This window comes from Ranitomeya imitator, chromosome 9 (genome assembly GCF_032444005.1).
Source record: "Ranitomeya imitator isolate aRanImi1 chromosome 9, aRanImi1.pri, whole genome shotgun sequence".
NCBI classification, from domain to species: Eukaryota; Metazoa; Chordata; class Amphibia; order Anura; family Dendrobatidae; genus Ranitomeya; species Ranitomeya imitator.
This window is the reverse complement of record NC_091290.1, coordinates 11,818,314-11,845,216: the sequence shown is the minus strand read 5'-3', so window position 1 is coordinate 11,845,216 and position 26,903 is coordinate 11,818,314. Positions and strand designations below refer to the sequence as shown.

Sequence of the window (26,903 nt, the reverse complement as noted above, 5' to 3'; positions counted from 1 at the left end):
AATTCAGGTGACAGAGTCCCTTTAATATCATAGGTAAAACGGTGATGGTGTTTCTGTTGCTCAGGGGATCTCAGTTTTATCTACTAAATGTACCGGGCTATGCTCTGAAAGAGGATTTACAAGTTTGCAAATTTGATAAATAATAAAATGACCCATGAATCCAAAACGTACACCAAATCTTGTCCAATATAAATTATTGTGCCATTATGCAGTTTATCTTTTTATGGGTTTGGTGATTGGGATAATGAACATTAAAAAGGCAGGAGATAACAGAGATAATTCTTTCTTTAAAAAATAAATAAATTTGCAAGCTCGCTTTTTTGGAAAATTTGTATGCAGTTACAGAAGCGTAATTCAGACCCATGAAAGCAACACACGTACAGTCCGCAGGGATAACTGTAAACGGGGGGCTAAACAATTCTATAGAATGTCAGGATGGGGCAGGTGCTCAAAAACCTTCTACGTACAACAGAATTTACTACTTTTGTCCATGGTATTCACTTATTTTTTCTTTTGTGCACAAACTGAACCCACATGGTCAGAAAATATATATGTAGCTTAAAGGGGATTTCTCTTTTCCCTCCTGCAGTTTTTTCTTTTTAAACTTCTGTACCCTCCCCCCTTCCTTGAGTCTCCTCTGCTGATCCTGATACTAGTTATTGTCTGCAGCGCTGATGTCATGCCGACAGCACTGCAGCCAGTCAGTGAGCTCAGCAGCTCTCATGCCAAACCGCTGAGCTCACTAATTGCTGTAGTGCTGATGACAGGACATCAGCGCTGCAGACAACAGACATTGGGAGCAGCAGTGGAGACTCAATGCTGGACCTGGGGAGGGGGAGTAAAGTACAGTTTGTCACAAACTGCAGCCAGGGAAGAGAGGCTTTCTGAAACTTTTCTGAAACTAGTATCCTGTAGTTTCCATGGTGTCACCTAATACTGGAGATGACATAATAGAGTCAAAACCAGAAGCTTCTGGGCCTCGATGTTAACATTTCAATGGGTCCCACCTATAATAATGCCATTGTCATCTTATATGTCAACGGGGCCTCGTGGTCAATGTGTCCCTGCTTCTTCTCCCGCCCCTACTACTAGCCATCGGTGCACACCCAGAATTAGTAGCAAAGTTGCAGGATTTTAAAGGATTTTCCCCATCCCCGATTGGGTCCCTAAGAGACATACTGATCACAAGGGCCCCATTGCAGGATGCCCTGGTTATTACCATTGGTCATATCCCTAAACAGTGGAGTCCACTCATATAAATCAATGGACATCCATGAGGGAACGTACTGAATAGAGAAACAATTGTGCCTTTTGCGCCCTTTGTAGCTCAGCCTTTTGCGCCCCTTGTAGCTCAGCCTTTTGCGCCCCTTGTAGCTCAGCCTTTTGCGCCCCTTGTAGCTCAGCCTTTTGCGCCCCTTGTAGCTCAGCCTTTGCGCCCTTTATAGCTCAGCCTTTGCGCTCTTTGTAGCACTTGGAAGATACTTGTTCTCGTTGCGGAGAGCCATAATGAGTAGGCAATGATTCCTGGGAAATGTATGCAAATTAGCTCCTCTCCAGAAGAGCTGACTCTAATGCCATCTATAGGAAACTACCATGTAAGCCAAGGCTTGACCAATTAAAGCGCCTTAAAATGTGACTAGAGACATCGACCAAACCAAAGACGCCCATCATTGTCAATGGACACAAGCCGTAAAGGTTGCAGGTTGTGTCTGGGCCGCGCCATGCTCTCCCTGCTTGTGTCGTTGTGTCTGTGTGTCGTGGTTTCCTTCCATCTATCATCAGATCTGCAGTTAGTAAATGAATCGCACTGTTTGAAGCTGAAATAATACTGTATAATCTAATGCTACATGACTAGGCAGCGAAAATGGAAAATGATTTTCTGCATAATTAACAAGTGATTTCCTTTTGTCAGACAGCAGAATCACTCTGTCAGGTTAGTAGCATAGTACACTATAGGATGTGCAATTATACTTGGATTCGTCTTACCGTCTCATTTGCATGTTCTGCTGTTTTATTTGCAGGCTGTAATTAGTGTTTATTATTGGCAAGTTCCATTAATGCCTCTCATTACCTTGTGCGTGTGTGATTTGTTTGGTTTTGTTTTTTTCTTTAAAATCACCAAAATCTTTTCCACACAGTGATGCTTACAGCTATGTGCACTTAGTGGAGTTCATGCACCAGAGCATTCGGATCATTCTGCACCCACCATCCCACTCCTCTGCACCCCAGGTTTTATTTCAGCGCCATATACACTGCCCTGCATTATAAACCTTACACAACCAAACCATTGCCCGACTGTATTGGAAAGGTCTTGTTATAAGTCTCAATTGTGTGACCCTGCCCCAACCGGCCCAGGAATGCCCTGTGCAATACAAATATACACAATAGCAAAGCTCGTTTGTTGGTCCATTGTGCAGGATTTCTGAGGAATGATATCAGAATTTAGTCATATAAGAGATGCTTCAAAATAAACCTGATCAAAGAGGTTTTATCATTTATCTTCAGGAGCGCACCACTCCCCTGGCTGTGGGGCTGGACGGGGGCAGTGCGCTCCTGCAGACAGTCCTGGCCAGTTTGGTATCAACTGAGCAGTCTCCCATGATGTAAGCAGAGAACGCATCGGAGGACCACAGGAGTCAGCAATCCGATCGGTCTCAGAGCAGCGCTAAGGCATAAAGCATGCATGAAATGTGTGCTCGTTGACTAGGAAACCGACCACCTCTGAAAAAACGGCAGAGGTGGCCAGTAAGCGATTAGCAACACACAATAGACTTAAAAATCCCTCCTTCTTAAAAACAAAGAAAAATGATAAGTTGCAAGTTTGCTTGTTTTGTGTTTTTTCTTTTTTTTTTACAAGCACAATGCAGTTTTACTCATGTAATAGACTGATAACATATTCCATGTACCATTCCACATATGTGATACAGGAATAATTGCCCTTTATCCAAAAAGTGTCGAGCAGGGAAAGTGCAGCCAACTTTAGGGTGTGCGAGGCGCAGTCTGCCCGTGGACGCGTTATTAGAGGAGCTGTACGTTATGTACAACAGACTCAAGATATGAACGCCGAAATTTCCGTGGTAAAATATCGGAGTGGCTACAGATTATGTTGTGGAAATGCTGCAGATTTATTGCAGATTCTATAGCAAAGAGTGAAATCCGCAGCATAAATTCACATACTACAGACGGAAATCCACAATTGTTGTTGGAGTCTGACTGCAGATTGTAAACTCAGAGGAAAAGGTTTCACAAAATCTCAACAAACAAAAAAAAGGTTGGTGTAATAATACCCGGTGTATCGTCAGTCTGCATATTGGACTCGTGTGGCCCCTACAGTACTAATAAATGGGGCCTGTAGTGTCCACTAGCGATCTATAGAGAAACAGGAGAGCCCCTGGCTTTGGACAGCTGCAGGTCTGGTTAACCCCCTAGAGCCCGCTCCTGTCTGCCCATGCTACAGGTTGTAGTGACAGCTGTCACGGCATCTCTGTGTTGTCTGCAGCCTGGGGTGTTCAGCATAAGCAGGCGGCACATAGACCTGTGGGGCTGACTCACAATCATCAACTATATGTAACTCGTACTATTGAGTTGTGCTACGTCTCATCTGCCATCTTCCAGATTAATAATCACTGAGACCCCTATTGAGTTAAGACACATTGTTTCCCCTCACACCACTGTATAATCTCCTTTGGCTTCCCTCACCAAGGCATCCCTTAAAGGGAATTTGTCAGCAGAATATTGCCATGTAATCTGAGAGCAGCATAATGTAGCGGCAGGGATCCGGATTCCAGCAACGTGTCACTCACTGGGATGCTCGCTGTAGTTTTAATAAAAATCACTGATTTATTAGTAGGAGATTATTACTGGAAGACCTGTAAACCTTCTGCCAGATAGTCCTCCATATTCATGAGCTCTGTACAACCCTGCCACCGCCACTGATTGGCTTCTTTCTGCGTACACTGTGCATAGGCAGAAATCGTGGTGTGAGCGGGGCCATAGCATTCATAGAACTGCTAGATCTGCAGCAGATAAAATCAGTTTTATCAAAGCCACAGCAAGCAGGTGAATAAATGACAAATTGGTGGAATAAAGTTATCTGCCCCTACATCATGCTGCTCTCAGAAGGGTAATCATGAAAAAAAAGGAAATGCCTAATTGGCGCTTCCGAAGGGGATCAATACATCAAAATAGAGCAGCAAGGAAGCTATGTGCCATAAAACTAAATGAATTTTATTGATAATACAATTAAAATGTAATACAATATATACTAAAATCCAATAGAGGGGGACAACAATGCAAAAAGAGAAGCCATACAAGAGACTATAGTACCACAATGCAATACCGTAGTACCACAATGGAAGAACAGTAAAAAGATGTTTTTATGAAAATTAAACAGACAGGCATATTATTTGGGGATTATCAATGGGCAGAAACTAGCCTCAATAGCAATCATATTATGCCTACAAAGTAACTAGTGCATGCCCAGTTCAAAGGAAAGTGCAAGTGTGCATATGTCAAAGTGGAGGATTAAAGTGCTCAATGTGCCCATCCTTAAAGGTAAAAGGAGTAAATCTGGAGCAAATTGCAGCAGTAAGGGTTAAGTAGAACAACAAGTCATTGGTGGTCCGTGGGTACTATAGCTGAAGATGGTGCTTACACCCCAACGCGCGTTTCACGTTAGCTTTATCGAGGGTAGTGTGCGACTGCCACCATCTCATACATATCTCCCCACAGTTTGGCGTACCTGACTTTATATATATCCTGCTTTGTCTGTAAATCAATGGCAAACTGTCCCAAGGGCGGCCTAGACTCCCAGCTGAGCAGTGATCTTGTGAGACAGATTGATGTGAACTGCATATGGTGCTGGACAACTTACGTGTCCTCAGGTTTGCCGGGCTGTGGGGTAATGTGAGGACACCGAAATCTCTGCAGACTGCAAAGAAAATGGTGGAAGCAATTTAAAGCAAGAAAAGCTGATGGAAGGTTCTTTTAGTACAATGACATCGGCCATTACTGACATAGTAACCCTCAAATCAATGAACCATTGAGAAAAATGTGGCCAGGCTGGGCCCCCAGACTAATTGTCCTGTGGAGGGGACAATATGCTTCAATAGGGTTCATGGGGTGGACGAGATGTGTCCTACTTTCACAATACTTCTAAAAATAGGTTTAAACCCAATTATATTCTAAATGTGTTATTGGGGGATCCGTTCATGTTATTTCATCCAAAGAGCAAAGTTTTGTCGGATTTGTGTTTCTGATATTCATTCCTTACATGTCATTTTTGTCCCGTTTGTGTCCTCATTGCTCTCGTGTTGTCTGCTTGAGACGTGAACACAAATGCATTTTTTTTTCTTGCTTTGACTTAGTGTCACGGTTTGAAAATAGTTTCAAGCCTAGAAGATGGTGCGCACTAAACGGCATAAGCACTGACATCTCCGCTAGACAAGGACTCAATCAGTGCTAAACATTAAAAAGAGAAGTCAAAAATATCACCAATGTAGGAATAGACGGAAAGTGACAAGAAAAAAGGGCTGCAATTACCACTCCGCTATAGTGACTATACAGCTCTCCCAAATACGGGCCACACAAGCTTTTCAAATTTCTCAATTAAATTTCTAAGAAGCATTTTTTTGTTGCTTTAGATGGCACCTACATATAGCAGTGCAATGTTGACCCCACAGCCATTGTCAAGAATTGCGTGCACCCCTGTGCTCTACTGTGAACTGCACTTGGCATGCAATAGTCAAAATTGGCAAATTTATATGAACACACACACACATATTATATATATATATATATATATATATATATATATATATATATATATACACACACACATACATACACACTATATGTATGTATATATATATATATATATATATATATATATATATATATATATATATATATATATATATATACATACACACATATATACCGGTATATACTCATATACATACACACACATACATACATGCACATATGTACATACATACACACGTGCACAATATTGATCTTCCAGGCATTGCAAACTTATGAATCGAAATAACCTAATGAGATGTGGGCCAAAAATTCATAACTTTGCAATGTCTCTTCAGTATAACTTAATAAAAAAAAAGTTTACTTAGTCTTCAAAAGGTATTGTCAATGACTATGAGATTAATGGCCAATTTCAGATTGGTGAGACCCGACATCAGAGTCCCGCATAATCCCTTTAAGCAGCATGATATTGTGACCTTCTGTTGTGTGGCCACAAGTTGCCATGTAGCCAAATCCTAAAGCAAATGTCTACTTTTAATAATCTTGTCATTTATAGATCCAAACTGCTGCGCTGAGAAATCTTTTGAGTTTTGTGATTGGAGCCACTTTTCTATAAATCCTATTTGGCTGTAGTCACTAAAGCCTCAAGCTCCCTCTAGTGGTGGCCGCAAGTAGCCACAAAGTTATGCTTTAAATTTGTGTATACAACTATTATAGAAATGTATTCAAAATTTAATCACAGAAGTTTTAGCTTGCTTAAATAAAGGAAAAAAGCCCAAATGGTGTTAAGTGGGGGAATATTCACATCGAGGGTCCAACAGACACAACTCATGCTGAAAAGTCCAACCAAAGCTTCTAGTACTTGAAACAGAACCTTTGTCAATGGGAAATGGATGACAAATGTTCACTATATTTCTGTGTTTTCACGAGACACAAAGATATTTTCCCTTGATTCATAAAATACAATATCCCATTTGTAATTTTTAGCTCACTGTGGTGTTGCTAATTAATTCTGCTCCTTATTTTAGGCCTTCATCGTTACTGTGACTGGTTTATACTTCTCTGTAATCGCTAAAAGTTAAAGGGGTGTTCCCACCTAATTGGATGATAGTGTAATGCCATCACTTTATGATTGGCGAGGGCCTCATGTGTAAAAAGTGGTGGAGACAGGACGGTTTATTGATTGTTTTATGACTGAAGTACAGTCAAGAACATCAGGATAAATCTATATTATAGAGTCCAAAATCATTAAATGCATAAAAACATAACGAGTGCAGACAAATGGTATCCACATAATCAATCAGATGACATCTCAATGTACAGAGATGGCAGAGTGCCTGCAACCAGCATCACCTCCACGGTTTAGTCTCCACCGCTTGTGAAGCATGAAGCTCAGCACTCGATTTCTTTAGCTGGTCATAGCCGTGTGTCTGTACCATGATGGAAAGTAATAACAGCAGCAGGTAGAACATATGAACATCCAGTGATATAGGCTGCTGCATATAAGCCAGAGATGGAGTCACAGATTTTTTTGGGCAGTGGACCAGTAAATTAAATTCACCTAAAAATCAACCAGCCACATAGCCATACAGGGCAACTCCAAAAATCAGGAACCCAGAGTTAAAGGGATTGATGACCTGTCCCCCACCGATCAGGCGTTACTGTGTCCTGTGGACGACAGCAGTTCACTGGAACATCACAGTTCCGCACACTAGTGGCAGTTCTCAGGCACTGTGAAACTCATCCCCTTCTGTGGCAGCTGAGCTGCAGTACCCAAGAACAGCCACTACGCAGTGTATGGAGCTGTGCTGTTCCATCTAGCCCCATCATAGAGAACAGCTGATCAGTGGGAGTGACCGTGATTCATTTTCCTACTGACCTTGCATAGATGACATATCCAGTAGATAGGCCATCAGTATCAGAGGCCTGGAAAACTCCTTTAAGGCATTTCTGTTGCCAGGAGGTCCAATACGTAATGGAAATGATGACTAATCTAACACAATAGAGCTTGTACCGATATTACCTCCTACGGATAGATATAATTGTCCAGTTGGTAGGAGTTCCACCGATCAGATATCACTGCACTCATATCTCCATCAGTCCCATAGACTCTAAATGGAGCAGCAGTGCACATGTTTGACCACTGCTCCATTCAAACAGGGGACATGGACTCATGATCGGTGGTGGTCCTTACCAACTTTCTTGTGGATCTTGTTTTAGTTGAATTGGAGCATATAAGAAAGCAAACTGCACAGAGAGTAAACCTTATGACAGATTTCCCCTGTATCTTTAGGAATGCCCTTAGTCATGACGCTATGATAATTCTCTTATACTCTGCTCTTTGTGGTTTCAGGTATAACTGAAGAAGAAAGGCAATTTTTGGCACCTCCAATGTTAAAGTTTACAAGAAGCTTATCTATGCCCGATGCCTCAGAAGATATTCCACCCCCTCCAGCAACTTTACCTCCATCACCGCCTCCACCGTCCCCCTCACCATTTAATTCAGCCAAGTCTCCATCTCCCAGAGGATATGGAACCATCAAGCCTACGTTTAACCAGATTACTGGCGCAAAGTCTCCTCTCCCGGCTGTGCGGTCGGATAACATGGGCACGATAATGAGAGACAAGGGCATGTATTACAGACGCGAGACGGATAGGTTTTCATTAGACTCTGAAGATCTTTATAGTTCTAAAATGTCGTCCCAACAAAACTTTGTAACTAAGAGAGGCCAATTACCTGAAAACCCTTACTCAGAAGTCGGAAAGTTAGGAAATAAAGCTGTATACGTGCCAGCAAAACCTGCTAGGCGGAAGGGCATGCTTGTCAAGCAGTCTAATGTGGAGGATAGCCCAGAGAAAACCTGCTCCATTCCCATCCCAACCATCATCATCAAAGAACCTTCAACTAGCAGCAGCGGAAAGAGCAGCCAGGGAAGTAGCATGGAGACGGACCTGCAAACCTCAGAGCAGCAAGGACAGCTAAGGCCAGACGACTCCCTCAACGTCACCGGTCCGTTTGCTGCAGCCATTGCCGGAGCAGTGAGGGACAGGGAGAAAAGGTTAGAGGCCAGGCGAAACTCTCCGGCATTCTTGTCTACGGACCTGGGAGATGAAAGTGTTGGACCGACACCCAGTCCCAGGTTACGGCACTCCAAGTCCATTGATGAGGGCATGTTCTGTAATGAGGAGAGCTTTAAGCAGTTTGTAGGCCCGTCCTCACTAATTTTAAGCCGAACAGCTAATGCATTCGGAAACCATGGGGATGCAAACAATGTGCGATCAGGAAAAGGAAAGGGACATGAAAACAACACAACTAAAGGGATTAATGTTTCTGGAAATTACATGCATCCAGTGACCGGGAAGTTACTAGAGCCTAATTCACCGCTGGCACTGGCATTAGCGGCTAGAGACAGAGCAATGAAAGAGCAAAGTCAACCCAGTCCCAGTCCCCCGGAAGTAGACAAGTCCGATCTCAATAAGCCTCTTTTCATCGACACAAAACTTCGCCCCAATGCAGAAAGTTCATTTCCCGCCGCAGTCAGCAGTACCAATAGGCAAAATCAACGCGGGGTGTTAAAAAGACAGGAGACCGAAAATAAACATGACACAGAAACGGTGAAGGAAGAAAAACGTCACGAAGAGAAAAAGAATATGCTGATCAACATTATGGACACCTCACAGCAGAAGACCGCCGGATTGCTGATGGTACATACGGTAGACGCCTCCAAAGCAGAGAGTCTACTTAATGACAACGAAGATGTAGAAAAAGAGGCTTCTCCAGAGAATCAGCCTACAGAAACTCCAGCAGCCGAACCCAATGACAATGTAGAGAACGCGTTACCCAAAACAAGTGATGCCAGCTTGCCAGCGCCCCCCAATAAAGCCATTGTTTCCGTCTGCTCTGTCGATGAACCAGTCATCCTACCGTTCCGCATCCCTCCTCCACCTTTTGCCTCAATAGACGTCGATGAGGACTTTATTTTCACTGAGCCACTGCCGCCTCCTCTTGAATTTGCCAACAGTTTTGATATTCCTGAGGATGTCTCTGCAATGCCAGCAGCTACACTGGCAGACTTGTTGATGCAGAGGAAGAATGGCACCCTTCCCCCTGGTTCGTATCATCCCAATGTTGCCTCTATTTCTCTAGAAAGTAAAAAGCCTGGGGCTCTGTCGAACTGCCTGCCTGCCTCGTACATGCAACACCCAGAAAGCTTTGATAACGTCACAGACTCTGGGATCGAGGAGGTGGACAGCCGCAGCGGCAGCGACCATCACTTAGAGACAACTAGCACTATTTCCACTGTCTCCAGCATATCTACGTTATCCTCAGAGGGTGGTGAAAATTTGGACACATGTACAGTCTATGCAGATGGGCAAGCGTTTCTAGTGGACAAGCCCCCAGTACCTCCGAAGCCAAAAGTGAAGCCCATAATCAACAAAAGCAATGCACTTTATAAGGACGCCGTCCTGGAAGAAAACATGGACACTTTTGTTATCCCTCCCCCTGCTCCTCCTCCTCCACCGCTAGGGATGCAGCCCAGTTTATCAAAAGCTGGGTATCTAAGGACCTCCAAGTTATGGGGCGATGTCCCAGAGATGAGAAGTCTAATCATGCCAAGTCCCAAAGCCAATGTCATTAGTGAATTAAATTCCATATTGCAACAAATGAACAGAGAGAAGGCCACAAAGCCGGGGGAAGGATTAGATTCACCCACTGGAATGAAACCCCCAAGTCTCGTCACAAGGTACGGTAACTTCTTTTTATGTGCTATTCCCATTGCCATTGGTGACCTCGTGTATATCTCGCTCAGGGTTTCATTTTTGGGTTAGTGAAAGTGTAAGAACAAGGAAAATGGTAATTCAAATATAACGTCACGAGGGAGAAGTAACTGGACACAGGCTGCAAGGAAATAATGGCTTTCACATAGCCTAGAATGGTATAGCCATTAAAAACTCAGTTTTACCAAGGAATTTGGCTGGTGTAGGGAGAGGTCACTACTGGGCCCCTGATGCCCCAGAAGAGAACGTTCCCTCTATACTTGCAGCCATGGAGCTCATTCGCAGTGATAATCATGCTGCGCTGAATTCTCATATACTTACATGTTAGTGAATGTCCCCTTGTCTATAACCGGCAGCAGTGAGTGTCGGGCCCAGGTTTCGCATTTGGTAACAGTGACTGGAACATGAAGTTGTGAAAGACATTTGCAATTTTTGGCGTTTTTATGACCAGCACTTTCCTGAGGACTGTGTGGAGCTTAGTGGCAGGGATGTGGTCTAGCATTAGCCGAACAGTTTCACTAAAGTTTCCGACAGAAACTTCCACCAATTATAGCAGAAATGTTCTACGTTTTCTGACTTTGGTAAACAAGCAGCTTGAAAGATGCATCAAATTCCTTAAATGGTTGTCTAATGGTGGGACAAAAGTCTGCAGTGACAATGTGTGGTGCACAATCTTGTCACGATTTTTGTGGTGTGGGTGGGCGCTCGCGTGACCACATGTATGTGATTTGCGCAGTTGCTCGACTTCTCTTAATAGAAGTAAATGAAGAGAAGCCACATGAATATAGTCAGCACATGAATAACGTGAACTCGCACCGGGAATATCTGGGAATTGTGGCAACATGTGCTCCAGCATATTGTCCCGATTCGGCAGTCACACAGCATCATTGTAGACATTGCCTCAATCCTGGACAACTGCATTAATGATTTTGGCAGATTTACTACCACAGACTTTTGATCAATACTGACGTATTACACCAGGCTACATGAATTTCCCTGTTAGCGTTAAGCCAGTCATGACGGCATTAACATGGCCACAGTGACCATTAGCAGCGGTTTTACTTTGCACTTGTATCACTGCCGCCCCCTACTTGGCCTTACTCTTACAAATCAGGTAAAACATCCTAATTTCAGAAGGCAAAGCAATTGTCCCCAATGGGTCCTGGCTGATTCATGCAGGAATGACCACATCAGGACCACTCGCCTCCCTATGCAGAAAAGAAAAGCGCTGCAAACACTGTTCAATAGGAAAGAGTCAAGAGATCTTCCCGGTAAACCAAGTATCTTGAACATTACTCTGTTCCCTAGAGCAATGGTCACCAATATCCAGGTAGCATTTCTAGACACGACGCCAGACCCCATAATACTAAATCTGATGAAACCACACCAATTGTAGGAGGTCCACCTGTAATCCCAGGGCTAATGTGATGTCCCCAGCTGAACCGTCAGTAGCCCTCAGATACAGAGAGACTTCAAGATGTTATCGGCCTCTAAGTTTTGATATGTAAATTCACTAATTGCCTAAAATATGTAAAAAGCTAAATTACAAAAAAAAAAGAGAAAATCATCAAAACCCAGATCTGTGCTGAGGCAGATGCTTTTCTCCAGGAAATCTTCTCTAAAGTCTTCAGAAGCTCCAGATCATTTACATTAAACTTTTAACAACCTTTTCTGAGCCGGAGGGGCTGATGATACCTGAGTGTCTTCATCTTCCTGGCAGAATTATATGGTAATTTATAATATGGATATAGAATGATGAAAACAGTGACAGCTACAGAAAGCCTGCAATACTCCAGACACATGATGCCAACATCTATAGATACCGACAAACCTCACCATCCTGCATTTAGCTGCTTTTCTAGTAGTGATGTGCAGTTCAGCATTTACCAGCGGCTACTGCCCAGCTGCGTTGTGTATTGGGAGTCTGCGGTAGTGTAAACCTTCTTCCACTGCCCTATAACCATGCTTTATACTAGTGTTCCCCAACTCCAGTCCTTAAGAGGCACCGACAGATCAGGATTTCCTTAGCATTTCACAGGTAATAATTCCATCTCCTGTGCAATACTAAGGAAATCTTGAAAACAATGTGGTGGTGGGCCTGGATGTATACAGGATGTAACTCAGGATCAGTAATGTATGTGCACAGTGACTGCACCAGCAGAATAGTGACTGCAGCTCTGGAGTATAATACAGGATGTAACTCAGGATCAGTAATGTAATGTATGTGCACAGTGACTGCACCAGCAGAATAGTGAGTGCAGCTCTGGAGTATAATACAGGATGTAACTCAGGATCAGTAATGTAATGTATGTACACAGAGACTGCACCAGCAGAATAGTGAGTGCAGCTCTGGAGTATAATACAGGATGTAACTCAGGATCAGTAATGTAATGTATGTACACAGTGACTGCACCAGCAGAATAGTGAATGCAGCTCTGGAGTATAATACAGGAGGTAACTCAGGATCAGTAATGTAATGTATGTACACAGTGACTGCACCAGCAGAATAGTGAGTGCAGCTCTGGAGTATAATACAGGATGTAACTCAGGATCAGTAATGTAATGTATGTACACAGTGACTGCACCAGCAGAATAGTGAGTGCAGCTCTGGAGTATAATACAGGAGGTAACTCAGGATCAGTAATGTAATGTAATGTATGCACACAGTGACTGCACCAGCAGAATAGTGATCGCAGCTCTGGGGTATAATACAGGAGGTAACTCAGGATCAGTAATGTAATGTATGTACACAGTAACTGCACCAGCAGAATAGTGAGTGCAGCTCTGGAGTATAATACAGGATGTAACTCAGGATCAGTAATGTAATGTATGTACACAGAGACTGCACCAGCAGATTAGTGAGTGCAGCTCTGGAGTATAATACAGGATGTAACTCAGGATCAGTAATGTAATGTATGTACACAGTGACTGCACCAGCAGAATAGTGAGTGCAGCTCTGGAGTATAATACAGGATGTAACTCAGGATCAGTAATGTAATGTATGTACACAGTGACTGCACCAGCAGAATAGTGAGTGCAGCTCTGGAGTATAATACAGGAGGTAACTCAGGATCAGTAATGTAATGTATGTACACAGTGACTGCACCAGCAGAATAGTGAGTGCAGCTCTGGAATATAATACAGTATGTAACTCAGGATTAGTAATGTAATGTACACAGTGACTGCAACAGCAGAATAGTGAGTGCAGCTCTGGGGTATAATACAGGATGTAACTCAGGATCAGTAACGTATGTACGCAGTGGCTGCACCAGCAGAATAGTGAGTGCAGCTCTGGAGTATAATACAGGATGTAACTCAGAATCAGTAATGTATGTACACAGTGACTGCACCAGTAGAATAGTGAGTGCAGCTCTGGAGTATAATGCAGGATGTAACTCAGGATTAGTAATGTAATGTACACAGTGACTGCAACAGCAGAATAGTGAGTGCAGCTCTGGGGTATAATACAGGATGTAACTGAGGATCAGTAACGTATGTACGCAGTGGCTGCACCAGCAGAATAGTGAGTGCAGCTCTGGAGTATAATACAGGATGTAACTCAGAATCAGTAATGTAATGTATGTACACAGTGACTGCACCAGTAGAATAGTGAGTGCAGCTCTGGAGTATAATGCAGGATGTAACTCAGGATCAGTAATGCATGTACACAGTGACTGCACCAGTAGAATAGTGAGTGCAGCTCTGGAGTATAATACAGGATGTAACAGAGGATAATTACAGGATAAGTAATGTCATGTATGTACACAGTGATGCAACCAGTTAATCTTGTGGCGCTGCCTTGAAATAAGGTAATTTTACCTTACTCCTCGTGTTTTCTCCCTCTATTAACCTACCTTTGCCTGACATTGCCATCTCCGTGTGCGGGTCCATCATTACTCCAAAGCAACATGCCCGCTGCCTTGGGGTCATACTTGATTCCGAGCTTTCATTCACCCCCTACATCCGATCATTGGCTCGCTCTTCTTATCTGCATCTCAAAAACATTTCTAGAATTCGCCCTTTTCTTACTTTCGACTCTGCAAAAACTCTTACTGTTTCACTTATTCATTCTCGTCTGGACTATTGTAACTCTCTACTAATTGGCCTCCCTCTTGCAAAACTCTCCCCGCTCCAATCTGTCCTGAATGCTGCAGCCAGGATCATATTCCTCACCAACTGTTACACCGATGCCTCTACCTTGTGCCAGTCATTACACTGGTTACCCATCCAAGAATCCCGTACAAAACTACTACCCTCATCCACAAAGCACTCCATGGCTCAGCACCACCCTACATCTCCTCTCTGGTCTCAGTCTACCACCCTACCCGTGCCCTCCGCTCCGCTAATGACCTCAGGTTATCATCCTCAATAATCAGAACCTCCCACTCCCGTCTCCAAGACTTTACACGTGCTGCGACGATTCTTTGGAATGCACTACCTAAGTTAATACGATTAATCCCCACAGTTTTAAGCGTGCCCTAAAAACTCATTTGTTCAGATTGGCCTACTACATCAACGCATTAACCTAACTATCCCTGTGTGGCCCATTAAAAAAAAAAAAATCAGGTTCCTCGCAACATGTTCTCATACACTTTATGCAGTTATTAGCCCTCTGTGTCTGTACTGCTACATACTTAGGCTGATAACTGGTTCATGCAGCTTTACAGGAACACCCGAGCCTTACACTATGGCTGGTCCGAATAACTAAAGCAATTGTTGCCATCCACCTCTCGTGTCTCCCCTTTTCCTCATAGTTTGTAAGCTTGCAAGCAGCAGGACCCTCACTCCTCTTGGACTGAGATTTCTGTTATGCTGTAATGTCTATTGTCTGAACAAGTCCCCTCTATAATTTGTAAAGCGCTGTGGAATATGTTGGCGCTATATAAATAAAATTATTATTATTTTATATTTGTAAGGAAATGGAAAGGGTTGGAGCTTTTACTCAAAGTTGCTGTGACAATCCAGAGTCTGGAGCTGATGATAAACGACTCCTGTTAGTACCAACACAACAGATGTGACACATGGGAGGGTCTGGGTTTCCATAGTAATGTAATCACACAGTGGTCATCTGTCATTCATCCTGGATTAGTTTGTCATTGTTCTGCATCGCCACCTTGTGGTTTATTTGGAAGAATTCAAGCAAGACAGACAAAAAAAAAAATCTAAATGTGAGTAGCTGTACAGAGCAGCTTCCAGGGCGCCTATGATCGGATACAAAAGCTCACTACTAAGGGGGGAATACTGAATTATTGTGAGGACTAAATGTATTTTGAGTTTATAAATTTTAAGCAAAAAAAACAAACAGACCTTTCACATCTTCCAGATCTCACATTGGTCATTGTCAGTATTTACAGCCGTCTATGATTTACCTTTTCTGCACTTTACACTCTGCTTTAGTCCTCACACGTCCTGGTGATTCCTGTACAGGAAAAGCCAGTACTGGTGAGATTCGTGGTCAGGGTCCCTCTGCCATCCGTACGTACTTATCTGATATCCGTGTGCGCATTTGCTGTCTATGTCCGTGTTTCACATCCGTGTGCCGTCTGTGTGACATGTCTCGGCGCCTGGGAAAAGCAGTACAGTTCGCGCTGGTCCCAGGCACCGGCAGCTGAAGGCAGCCATCATCATTCTCTCCAGGTCACGTGGAGATCAGCGTGACCAAAGGACAATGATGTGCGTTGTATTCAGCAGCAGCTGTGTCCCTCCCGTTTAAAATAAATTAATTTATTAAATAAAAAAAATGATGTGGGCTGCTGACCAATTTCATAACCATTGGAGGATGAGCTCACAACTGGGGGGCTGATGTAAATCTGGGAGAAGGGCGAATATCCCACAAGGTTCCCAGGCTATTAATATCACTTCACAGCTATTTGCTGACCCTTTCCTCTTGAATTTGCAGGGGACCCCAGAAATAAAATGACGTAGAGTCCCCCCATAAATTCAAATCAGCAAAGGCTAAACAGAAAGCTGCGGGCTGATATTTATAGCCTGGGAAGGGGTCAGAGATATTGCCCCCCACCAGGCTACTAACATCAGCCCTCAGCCACCCCCAAAAGATGATGTGCTAAATCTGGTGCTGAGCCTCCCTCTTCCAACTTGCCCTGTGGCGGCAAAGTATTCCTTTTACTGTTGATCAATCATGTATTGATTTGTTTATACAGTTCTGTTATTCATTATGTATATTATTATTTTTTGGCTTATAGATAATCACCTTGACAATGGCCAGACGGCCGAAACGTCGTTTTTTCGTTCTGTATGATTGGTCATAATTAAAGTGAATTCTATTGACACTTGTTGCCTCAGGTTAATCTTTTTTAAACATATGGGGTTAGTAATGAGGGTGTCTTATAGACGCTTCTCCATTACTAACCCCTGGGTTTGATATCACCTGACAAAACAAAGGTGACATTAACCCCAATCCTATTAACCCACTTGCCAGCGCCACAGGGCAAGTGGGTAGAGCGAGGTTAAGTGCCAGGTTTGGCACATTTTGTGGATGTACTGTTTCTGGGACGTCTGAGTGCTGATATTGGTAACCTGGTGGGAGACAATCTCTCTGCCCCCTTCCCAGACTATTAATGCGCTTGCTGGTTTTAATTTATAGGGGAACACCATGTCATTTTTTTTCCAGAATCCCTAGTAAATTCACCGGGAAAGGCTAAGCAAACAGCTATAATCTGTTACCAATAGCCTGGGAACCTTATGGGGTATTGTCCCTTGTCCCAGATTATTAACATTATCTCCCAGCTGTGGGCTTTCCCCTTGCTGGTTATGAAAATTGTGCAGGAGCCCACTCCATTTTTTAAATGTAATTCTTTATTTTACACAGGAGTTACACAGCTGCTACTGAATACAACTCCCATCATTGTCTCCTTGTCACATTGATCTCAGTGCAAGCAGGTGACAATGATGAGAGCGGCCTTTGGCAGCCGCCAGCGCCTGGGATCAGCGTGAACTGTATCGCTTCTCGCCAGGCGACAATGATGAGAGCTTCCTTCAGCAGCCGGCCGGTGCATGGGAACAGCCTGAACTGTACCACTTGTTCCCAGGCGCTAGCACGTGTCACGCTGATAACACGTGGATGTCATCAGTGTGCACATGTGCAGCACGCATTTTGTCCTTTCTGCTCAAAAATTACCGTATATACTCGAGTAAAAGCCGAGATTTTCAGCCGAAATTTTGGGGCTGAAAGTGCCCCTCTCGGCTTATACTCGAATCATGATCGGCAGTTGGGTTGGCGGGTGAGGGGGAGAGAGAACTGTCGCACACTCACCAAGTTCCGGCGCTCCCCCTGCCTGGCCCACGGTCTTCGGTGCCGCAGCTCTTCCCCTGTTCAGCGGTCACGTGGGACCGCTGATTAGAGAAATGAATATGCGGCTCCACTCCCATAGGGGTGGAGCCGCATATTCATTCCTCTAATGAGCGGTAACGGTGACCGCTGACAGAGGAAGAGGCTGCGGCACCCGGAGACCAGCTGTCCGGGATAAGGAGCCAGGGAGGCCGGGAGCAGGTAAGTATGTCATAGTTACCTGTCCACGTTCCACCCACTGGGCGCTGCACCATCTTCCGCGTCCTCTTGCTCTGACTGTTCAGGTCAGAGGGCGCGATGACGTACTAGTGTGCGTCGCCCTCTGCCTGAACAATCAGTGCGGAGAGACGCAGAGACGGGACGCTGAGGAGCTGCAAGCAAGAGAGGTGAGTATGTCATTTTTTTTTATTGCAGCAGCAGCAGCATTCTAGATTGCAGATTTATATGGAGCATCCATGGGGCCATAATGAACGGTGCAGAGCATTCTGTATTGCACAGCTTTATATGGAGCATCTATGGGGCCATAATGAACGGTGCAGAGCATTATATATGGCACAGCTTTATATGGAGCATCTATGGGGCCATAATGAACGGTGTGGAGCATCTATTTTAGCTGCTGCATTTTCCACCCTAGGCTTATACTCGAGTCAATAAGTTTTCCCAGTTTTTTGTGGCAAAATTAGGGGGGTCGGCTTATACTCGAGTATATACGGTACATGTTTTCGGATTTTTCACATGGACCATATCCTGATTGTGCGCACCACGATTGAATACAGTGGGTGTGCGTGTGTATTTGAGGCCCTTAAAAAACGGACATGTGAAGAAGGCCTAACAGTTCAGCACACAACCCCAATACTAGAGTACCTACAGAAAGATGGAAAGTGTAAGGATAGTTTCCTTCAGGCCATATATGCAGCGCATTATCCACCACAGACTGGCGGCAGAGAATCTCCTGTGTGTTGCAGCATTGTTGCTTTCTAACCTCCTCACACAATGTGATCTCTCACTGTACTTTGCAGATATCACCGCTGCTTTCTTCCTTTACATAGTAACATACGGTAGTTAGTAAGGCCGAAAAAAGCCATTTGTCCATCCAGTTCAGCCTATATTCCGTCAGAATATGTGACCGTCACCTTCCTAGGTATAAACAGATCCTCGGAGAGATATTTGTATTGAAATGCAGTAATGTTTACACGGCAATTTGCTGATTTTCTGCTGTGAGAAAGTCCCTAAAATTTTTGCAAGGGCCTATTTGCTGCAGTTTCTGAACTAAGTAGATCATAAAGGGATGGAAATTGGGGGGAAAAAAACTGCACGCGTGAATCCAGTCCACTACAAGCCCCAACGTCTCCAATTTTGGGAAATTCAGAAATGGAAAAAAAAAAAATTCCCCTATATAACCCAAATTAAGTGTAATCTTGGCACTTTTTGGACAACCAGGGATTCGGAGACTGTATGTTTATCCAACATGATAGGAATTGGGAGGGGATGATGAAGAGCCGGAGTGACACTGATGTCTGTGGGGACATGCGGGGCTCCATTAATAATGCAGCAACTATAATACAGTAGTAAAGCGTGGCATGAAATATTTACATGCAGAATGCCAGGGCACCGGCCTTGGAGCTCTCTGTCGGGCAGTTACCTGCTGGATGTGATTCACTATACGGCTTCTGCTTTCTCTGTGCACAGACTTTGAGACGATCCCTTCAGGAGAAATATACTGTATCCCATAGTAAACAACAAGAGGCACGAGTCATAAGTCAGTTTGGGGATGAAGTATTACTAAACATTGAAGCATAAGTAAAAGCCAACATCCAAGGGATGCATCTTTATTGTAATTACTATTTAAAATTCTGCTATTGCTTGGAAACAGTCAGCAGGCAGGCTGATTATGAGTAGTTCTGCTTCTTTAACGTGACTGATAGAGGAATACCTGTATAATGGACATTCCTAGGTGGATACAAAGGTCATTAACATTAAGGCTACGTTCACATTAGCGTTCCGCTAATGTGCGTCGCTGTTGCGTCGGCGACGCAGCGGCGACGCGCCCCTATGTTTAACATGGGGGACGCGTGCGTTTTTTTTGTTGCGTTTTCCGACACGTGCGTCGTTTTCGACTCTAGCGTCGGACGCAAGAAAATGCAACAAGTTGCATTTTTCGTGCGTCCGATTTTCGTCAAAAAACGACGCACGCGTCGCAAAACGCAGCGTTTTTGCGCGCGTTTTTTGTGCGTCGTGCGTTGCGTCGCCGACGCACCGGCGCGCAACGCTAATGTGAACGTAGCCTAATGGATCAGTCAGACGCACTGAAAGATCCGATCATAGATGCCTATGAGCAGAAGATCAGTCAGCAGCCGCTTATTGGCAGCTCCAGATTTTAATAACTATTTCCACTTTGGCTTTGATTGTTCTGCACCTGAAGTTCATTACAAATATGGCACAAGAGAACCCACTTACCAAACACAACCTATAAAGTAAACTAAGGCAGTACAACAAGTGGTGTCCAGCCGGTCCCAGTGTTGTTCAGGTCAGAATATTCTCACATATTGGTGAATGTTTGTTTTCTCATGTCTCTTTTTTTTGTTTAAAGGGAATCTGTCACCCCAAAATTCACCTATAAGCTAAGGCCACTGGCATCGGGGGCTTATCTACAGCATTCTGTAATGCTGTAGATAAGCTCCGATGTATCCTGAAAGATAAGAAAAACGAGTTATATTATACTCACCCAGGGGCGGTACCGGTTCGGGTCCGATGGGCATCGTGGTCCGGCACCTCCCATCTTCATGCGATGACGTCCTCTTCTTTGCTTCATGCCACGGCTCCTGCGCAGGCGTACTCTATCTTCCCTGTAGAGGGCAGAGCAAAGTACAGCAGTGCGCAGGCGCTGGGCCGCTCGGACCTTTCCCGGCACCTGCGCACTGCAGTACTTTGCTCTGCCCTCAACAGGGCAGATAGAGTACACCTGCGCCGGAGCTATGGCATGAAGCAAAGAAGAGGACGTCATCACATGAAGATGGGAGGCGCAGGACCCGCAACGCTACAACCATCGGACCCGAACCGGAACTGTCCCTGGGTGAGTATAATATAACTCGTTTTTCTTATCTTTCAGGTTACATCGGGGGCTTATCTACAGCATTACAGAAGCTGTAGATAAGCCCTTGATGCCGGTGGCCTTGGCTTATAGGCAAATTTTGGAGTGACAGATTCTCTTTAAATGTTTTTACATTCTGCATAAAGATAAAATTCTTGTTGCCCGCAGTCACCACTAGGGGGAGCATAGGAGCTTACAGCGCACTTTATGATCATTCGAGTATGAAGAGAGCTCCCCCTTGAGGTGACTACAGGAACCACACATTTATTATTTAAAAGGAATCAGTCACCACCAGGTTTTTAATGCAGGAGCAGAGACTCTGATTCCAGGGGTGTCTGTGTTTTTGCAGTTTCAATACAAATCCGTGTATTATCATCAGGAGATTAATACTACAGGACTATATGCTTCCTAGTTTAACCCCATCCCATACAACGTACACAAAAAATGCAAAAAAATTGGTGTGCTGGCAGGGAAATACACAGCTCAACAACTGAGCTCTGCTAGATCTGCAGCAGAGAAAACTGCGACTATCATTATTGCTCCACCTAGGAAACTAAGTGATACATCGCTGGAATCAGGGTCCCTGTCCCTACCGTAGATTACATAGCAAAAATCTGTTGCATGCATGTATTATGGGCTAAAAATCATTCTTGCAATTGTGTTTCATAAAGAAATTTGCAGGCTCTTTGTTTCCCGAACATTTATTTTTCATGTGGTCTGTGTATATCAATTGAAAGGAGCTCAGAAAAAGACAGATAAGAGTTACAAATTCACTGTCAGAACAGCTCACTGATCGTTTTTCAGTTAACTCATTATGCAGTCATCAATCGACACACAGAGGCTATAGGAGGCACACAGTCTAAAATTTGAAAGAAAATTCAACTGTAAAAAATGACTTTCAGCCCAAATTTCATGCAATTAAATAAAAGAAAAAGTATCCAAAAAAAGAATACAACAGTAATAAACAAAAATCAATAAACAGCTCAGCGATTAGCTGACTGGAGCTGCAGGCAGTCCCTGTCATGGTTTAGGCCCCTCTCTGTGCATTTTGTACTGTGGCTCCCATTTACATTCATGGGACTGAGCTGCAAGTGCGGTCACCACAGCGTACAGACCATACGGTGCTTTGTGAACAGTAAAAGGGACGGGGTACTTGTCACATCATCCTGTTTATGATAGGGATTCTGAGTTATTTGACAAAAAAAAAAGTACAGACGACTGAAGTAAAGATTATAATGTATATTTGAGTAATTATCAGAAATATCTAAGGCCATGTTCACACAGTGCGTTTACTGCGGAACCTCAGCGTTTTTGCCGCTGCGGTTCCGCAGCAGTTTTCCATGCAGGGTACATAACAATGTAACCCTATGGAAAACAGTCACTGCTGTGCACATGGTCCGTAATTTCGTTTAAAAAGCCGCGCAGAATAGCTGCGGCAAAAAAGAAGGAGCATGTCACTTCTTTTTCCTGAACCGCAGCGGTTCTGCACCCATAGACCTCCATTGTGAGGTCAAAATCGCAGTAAAACCCGCAGATCAAAAATATATCTGCGGGTTTTACTGCGATTTTATGTGCAGAACCGCTGCAGCAGGAAGTGCGGGGGAGCGGGCGGAAGTGCGTGGGCGGAGTGTGGCTGCCCCCCCGTGCTCCGATCCCGCCCCCCCGTGCTCCGATGCCCCCCCCTCCCGTGCTCCGATGCCCCCCCCCCCAGTGCTCCGATGCCCACCCCCCCCAGTGCTCCGATGCCCCCCCCCCCCCGTGCCCTAATCTCCCCCCTTATACTTACCCGGTGTCCGTCCGGCCGTCTTCTCCCTGGGCGCCGCCATCTTGCAAAATGGCGGGCGCATGCGCAGTGCGCCCGCCGAATCTGCCGGCCGGCAGATTCGCTCCAAAGTGCATTTTGATCACTGAGATATAACCTATCTCAGTGATCAAAATAAAAAAATAGTAAATGACACCCCCCCCACTTTGTCACCCCCATTGGTAGGGACAATAAAAAAATTAAGAATTTTTTTTTTTTTTTTCACTAAGGTTAGAATAGGGGTAGGGGTAGGGTTAGGGGTAGGGGTAGGGTTAGGGTTAGGGTATTTTCAGCCATTTTAGCCCTAAAAAGCTTCCTAGGAAACACACAGTCTCTGCATAGAAAACTGCATAAAAAAAGGATAAAAAAACGCATCAAAAAACGCATAAAAAAGGACAAAAAAAGGACCTGCGTTTTCTGCCAAGAGCTGCAGTTTTTTAAAAAAAACTGTCCTGAAAAAAAAGGATGGAAATCCTGAACGTGTGAACATACCCTAATATACATTTGATGTAAAAAAAAATAAATAAATAAAATTGCTTGATGTCATACAGAGAATGTTCACATTGTCAGTTACATAGTAATGCTGGTGTTGCTGCTCGTTCCTTTTCATGACTGCAGGTTATCTACTCCTTGTCCATGTTAAGTTTCCCTTTTTATTCTCTTATTGTCATAGACCAAGCAATGAGCTGAATGCCTCCCTAACAGCTTCATTCTCTCTCCACAGGGGCACAGATGTATTGAGTACTGTCTCAGGTAACAGAAATACCACAGTCACTTTCACTGTCCGTCCTGGAGCCAACCAGCCAATTACCCTGCAGAACAGGACCCCTGAATTCGATGGCAGGATTTCCGGGATGAGACGAGCCCCAAGCCCTGTGGTTTCGCCTGCCGAGATCACCAGAGATATAAAACCGGGTCCCCTATCTGCGCCACCTGCCTCCATATCTGATGTCTTTATTCTGCCCACTCCGCCCCCTACAGGGGATCTTTTTGGGATGAACATGGGGAGAAGCAGATCCCCCTCTCCATCGATTTTACAACAGCCAATTTCCAATAAGCCTTTTTCAGCAAAGCCTGTCCACATGTGGACTAAGCAAGATGTAGCCGACTGGCTGGAAAGTCTACACCTCGGAGAACACAAAGAGATGTTTATGGACAATGAAATTGACGGGACCCATCTACCAAGCCTTCAAAAAGAAGATTTGATAGACCTCGGGGTGACAAGAGTAGGGCATCGAATGAACATAGAACGAGCATTAAAGCAACTCTTGGACAGATAGAAGTATATTTTGTTGCCTCTTTGTTTTTCTTTCCCAATTCTATTTAAAAAATGAATAAAATACTTAACGGTCCCTTAAAACAATATTTTAAAAAAAATTCTTAATTGAAAAAATATCTTTCTTTACTGCAAGTTTAAATAGCTGTACAGATAATTTATAAGCACAATATTTTAAGGAGATAAGTGGCTGGTCTACTGGGCAGCCTTCGTGCCACTTTAGTTGAAAGAAAAAGAGGAAAAAAAAAACTTTTGTGATTTAATAATTCTATTTCTGTGGAATAAATATTTGGAAACTAAAAGCAAAAACATTAGAACAACCTTTTTAAAAAAAAACAAAAAAATTAAGAAAAAAAAATCCACCTCATTTGAATGCATTTGAACCAGCTGAGCTGAGTTGTATTTTCTACCTTTATAGAACTTCTTTGCAGAAGAACAAATCTTTCTTCAGAAGTGGGTACGGATAATGCAGCGATTTCTGAAAACATGAGAAGAAATTAACTCCAACCTTTAATGGAAACAAGTCATGTATCCCCTCGTTCAGCGTCAGGGAGGCCTCTGCAGGGTTTTTTTTCCAGCTAGGTGACCCTCCTTTGTCTCCCCCACCCCTCTACTGCGGGCTACTCTGAGACTGGAAGGGGTTGTAGATCTTATGTGGTATTATTTTGCAGGTACTAATTTGTATCAAAGTTGAAATTTATCATTGTAATAAAGTAAAAAAAAAAAAATACACAAAAAAAAACAAACAAAAAGGTGTTTTACTTGAGACAGTTTTTGGTTGTTTTCCAGTTTTGTTCTTTTTTTTTTCCAGCTGGGGCAAGACTACCTACAAAAATGAATCAAACCACAAACTCAAGCTTTTGTTTGTTTGTTTTTTCTCATGGTCCATGGTTACATAGCGGAACTTCTCAACCCTTTTACAAAGTGTAAAAATTATTTTGCAGCCATCGTTGTCTTCCACTTGGTGATAGCTTCAGAAGATAGATATCAGAAAGGCCATGTTATTTTTTTTTTTTGTATAGAATGAATATGGTATTACCTCTCTGACGTGCCAGTTATTGATATGTGTTTGCGTTTGGTCATCACTGTGGAAAGAGATGACTAAGGAAGACATTAAGTTTGAAAAATTTGCCTTCACATTGAATTCTAGTGAACCTGTCGCCTACACACAGCGTGAGCAGCTATTCTTCCCCTTAGGCAGCGGAGATCGCACCGAAGCACCAGATTCATTTGGGCCATGTTCTAGGAGCATCTCTATGGAAAGACTTTGGATCAGAGTTCAGGATTTCCAGAATGTAAAGGGTACAGCCAAGCCCCATAACAAGTCTGCTCCGCTGTGTGTAGGTGATGGATCAGTGTTTGAATAGCAAAGACACTTGAATGGATGTGTTTTTTGTTTTCATTTTTAGCTTTGAGTATGTGTTTTGTTTGTTTTCCCCACAAGCACCTAACAAACTTGTATTTACTAGAAACCCGATTTAAAGAGCTAAATATATAGTCTATTTTTACATGGTGTCTTATGGAAGGATGTATGGGGCGTAAAAGTGATCGTCCATATTTGCTATTAAGAAAAAAAAATTACAAAGAGTTGTCATAAATATATTTAGTATATCGGTATGGCAAGGTGTGAGCCATGCCGCCAGAGACCACCGGCCGCCTACTGTACGAGAAAACCGTACAGATAAAAAAAAAAAAAAGATCCTGAATCACACGCACAGTCGCTGCGGGAGTTTTAGGTTAGAACTTTTTGTTAAATAGTGTAATTTAAGAGACTTTTTTTCTTGACATCTAGTTTATGTAATTTCTGTGTATACAACACCAAAACTTTACAAAAAAAAAACAAATTTATCTTGTAAATTGTGTAAAACTTGCACAGCTGCCAGTGATGGAGAAATTCTGTGATTCTCCTTGGATTATTTTGTTACATTATACAGATGACTAGATGTGACTGTTTTACATCACAGGGGTCTTTTTTTTCTTCTTTGCATTTTGCCCTGTGATAACTTGTTTCATTACATTAAGTTTTGGGAAATCTGCGGAACACAAACTTAATTTGGATTAGACCATATCAGAGCCTACGCTTAGCACAGATGCCCCCCACGCACACTTTCTTTAAAGTGTGTCTGTTTCTCTAGTTTGTGTTACCGCCTGTGTTCACATTGTTAATGTTGCTGTATTTTTTGTGCTTTTAATTCCAATGATAAAGAACAAATTTGAAAACAAGAAAATCAAAAAATAATTCAAGCTACTGTAATTGCACTTTTTCCAAATCCTCAATACTATTGTATGGCAACCAAATTACTGTAAGAAATAAATATATTGCACTAAGATTGTGGCTCTAATTGCAGACAAAATAATGTTCTTTTTTTTTGGATTCAATAAAAATGATACCAAGTTGCCAACTCTCTTGAATTAATGTTTTTTACACTCTATAAAGAAGGGAGGTAACGAGATTACTGAGTACATCAGATTATCATGTGAAGGGATTGAGAATGTGATCGCCATTTGATTTAACAGAAAGCGGTTGGAATTGTGACGTTTGCACTTTTAAGGCCAAAGCAAGTGATTTCTACTCCAAAATGCACACGAAAAATAGTTTCAAAAAGTTCCAATTTATCAAGCAATTTTCACCAGAATACTGGAGTAAAACCACTTGAATAAGTTTTTTGAACAACACAAAGCTGTGGAAAAATGTTGCGGATTTTGGCATTTATGCAAGTCCCAGTCGGCTCCAACAACTTTGGGTAGAGATCAGCAAGACATTTATCATAAATTAGGCCACAGGAGTGGTGTAAATTACGATATAAATGGGTGCCAACCCATGGTGGTGACGCATGGAAGTTAAAAGATCCGCCCAATTGTTAATGAATTTGACACATCTTATTTC

The 26,903-nt window shown here is 43.3% G+C and overlaps 1 protein-coding gene across 12 annotated transcripts in view; it reads left to right on the top strand.

The window, feature by feature from the left end:
* SHANK2 (SH3 and multiple ankyrin repeat domains 2) overlaps positions 1-26,413 on the top strand; it is a 528,042-nt gene extending 501,629 nt beyond the window's left edge. For 8 of the 12 annotated variants that reach the window (XM_069738610.1, XM_069738615.1, XM_069738613.1 and 5 more), the window contains 3 exons: positions 1,913-1,933; positions 8,114-10,505; positions 23,465-26,413. In XM_069738610.1, coding sequence (XP_069594711.1) covers positions 1,913-1,933; positions 8,114-10,505; positions 23,465-24,020 — 2,969 coding nt within the window. In that variant the 3' untranslated portion in view covers positions 24,021-26,413. The remainder of the gene's footprint in view (positions 1-1,912; positions 1,934-8,113; positions 10,506-23,464) is intronic. The other 4 variants (XM_069738617.1, XM_069738616.1, XM_069738614.1 and 1 more) reach the window with 1 other exon arrangement.
* The last annotated feature ends 490 nt before the right edge of the window (positions 26,414-26,903 follow it).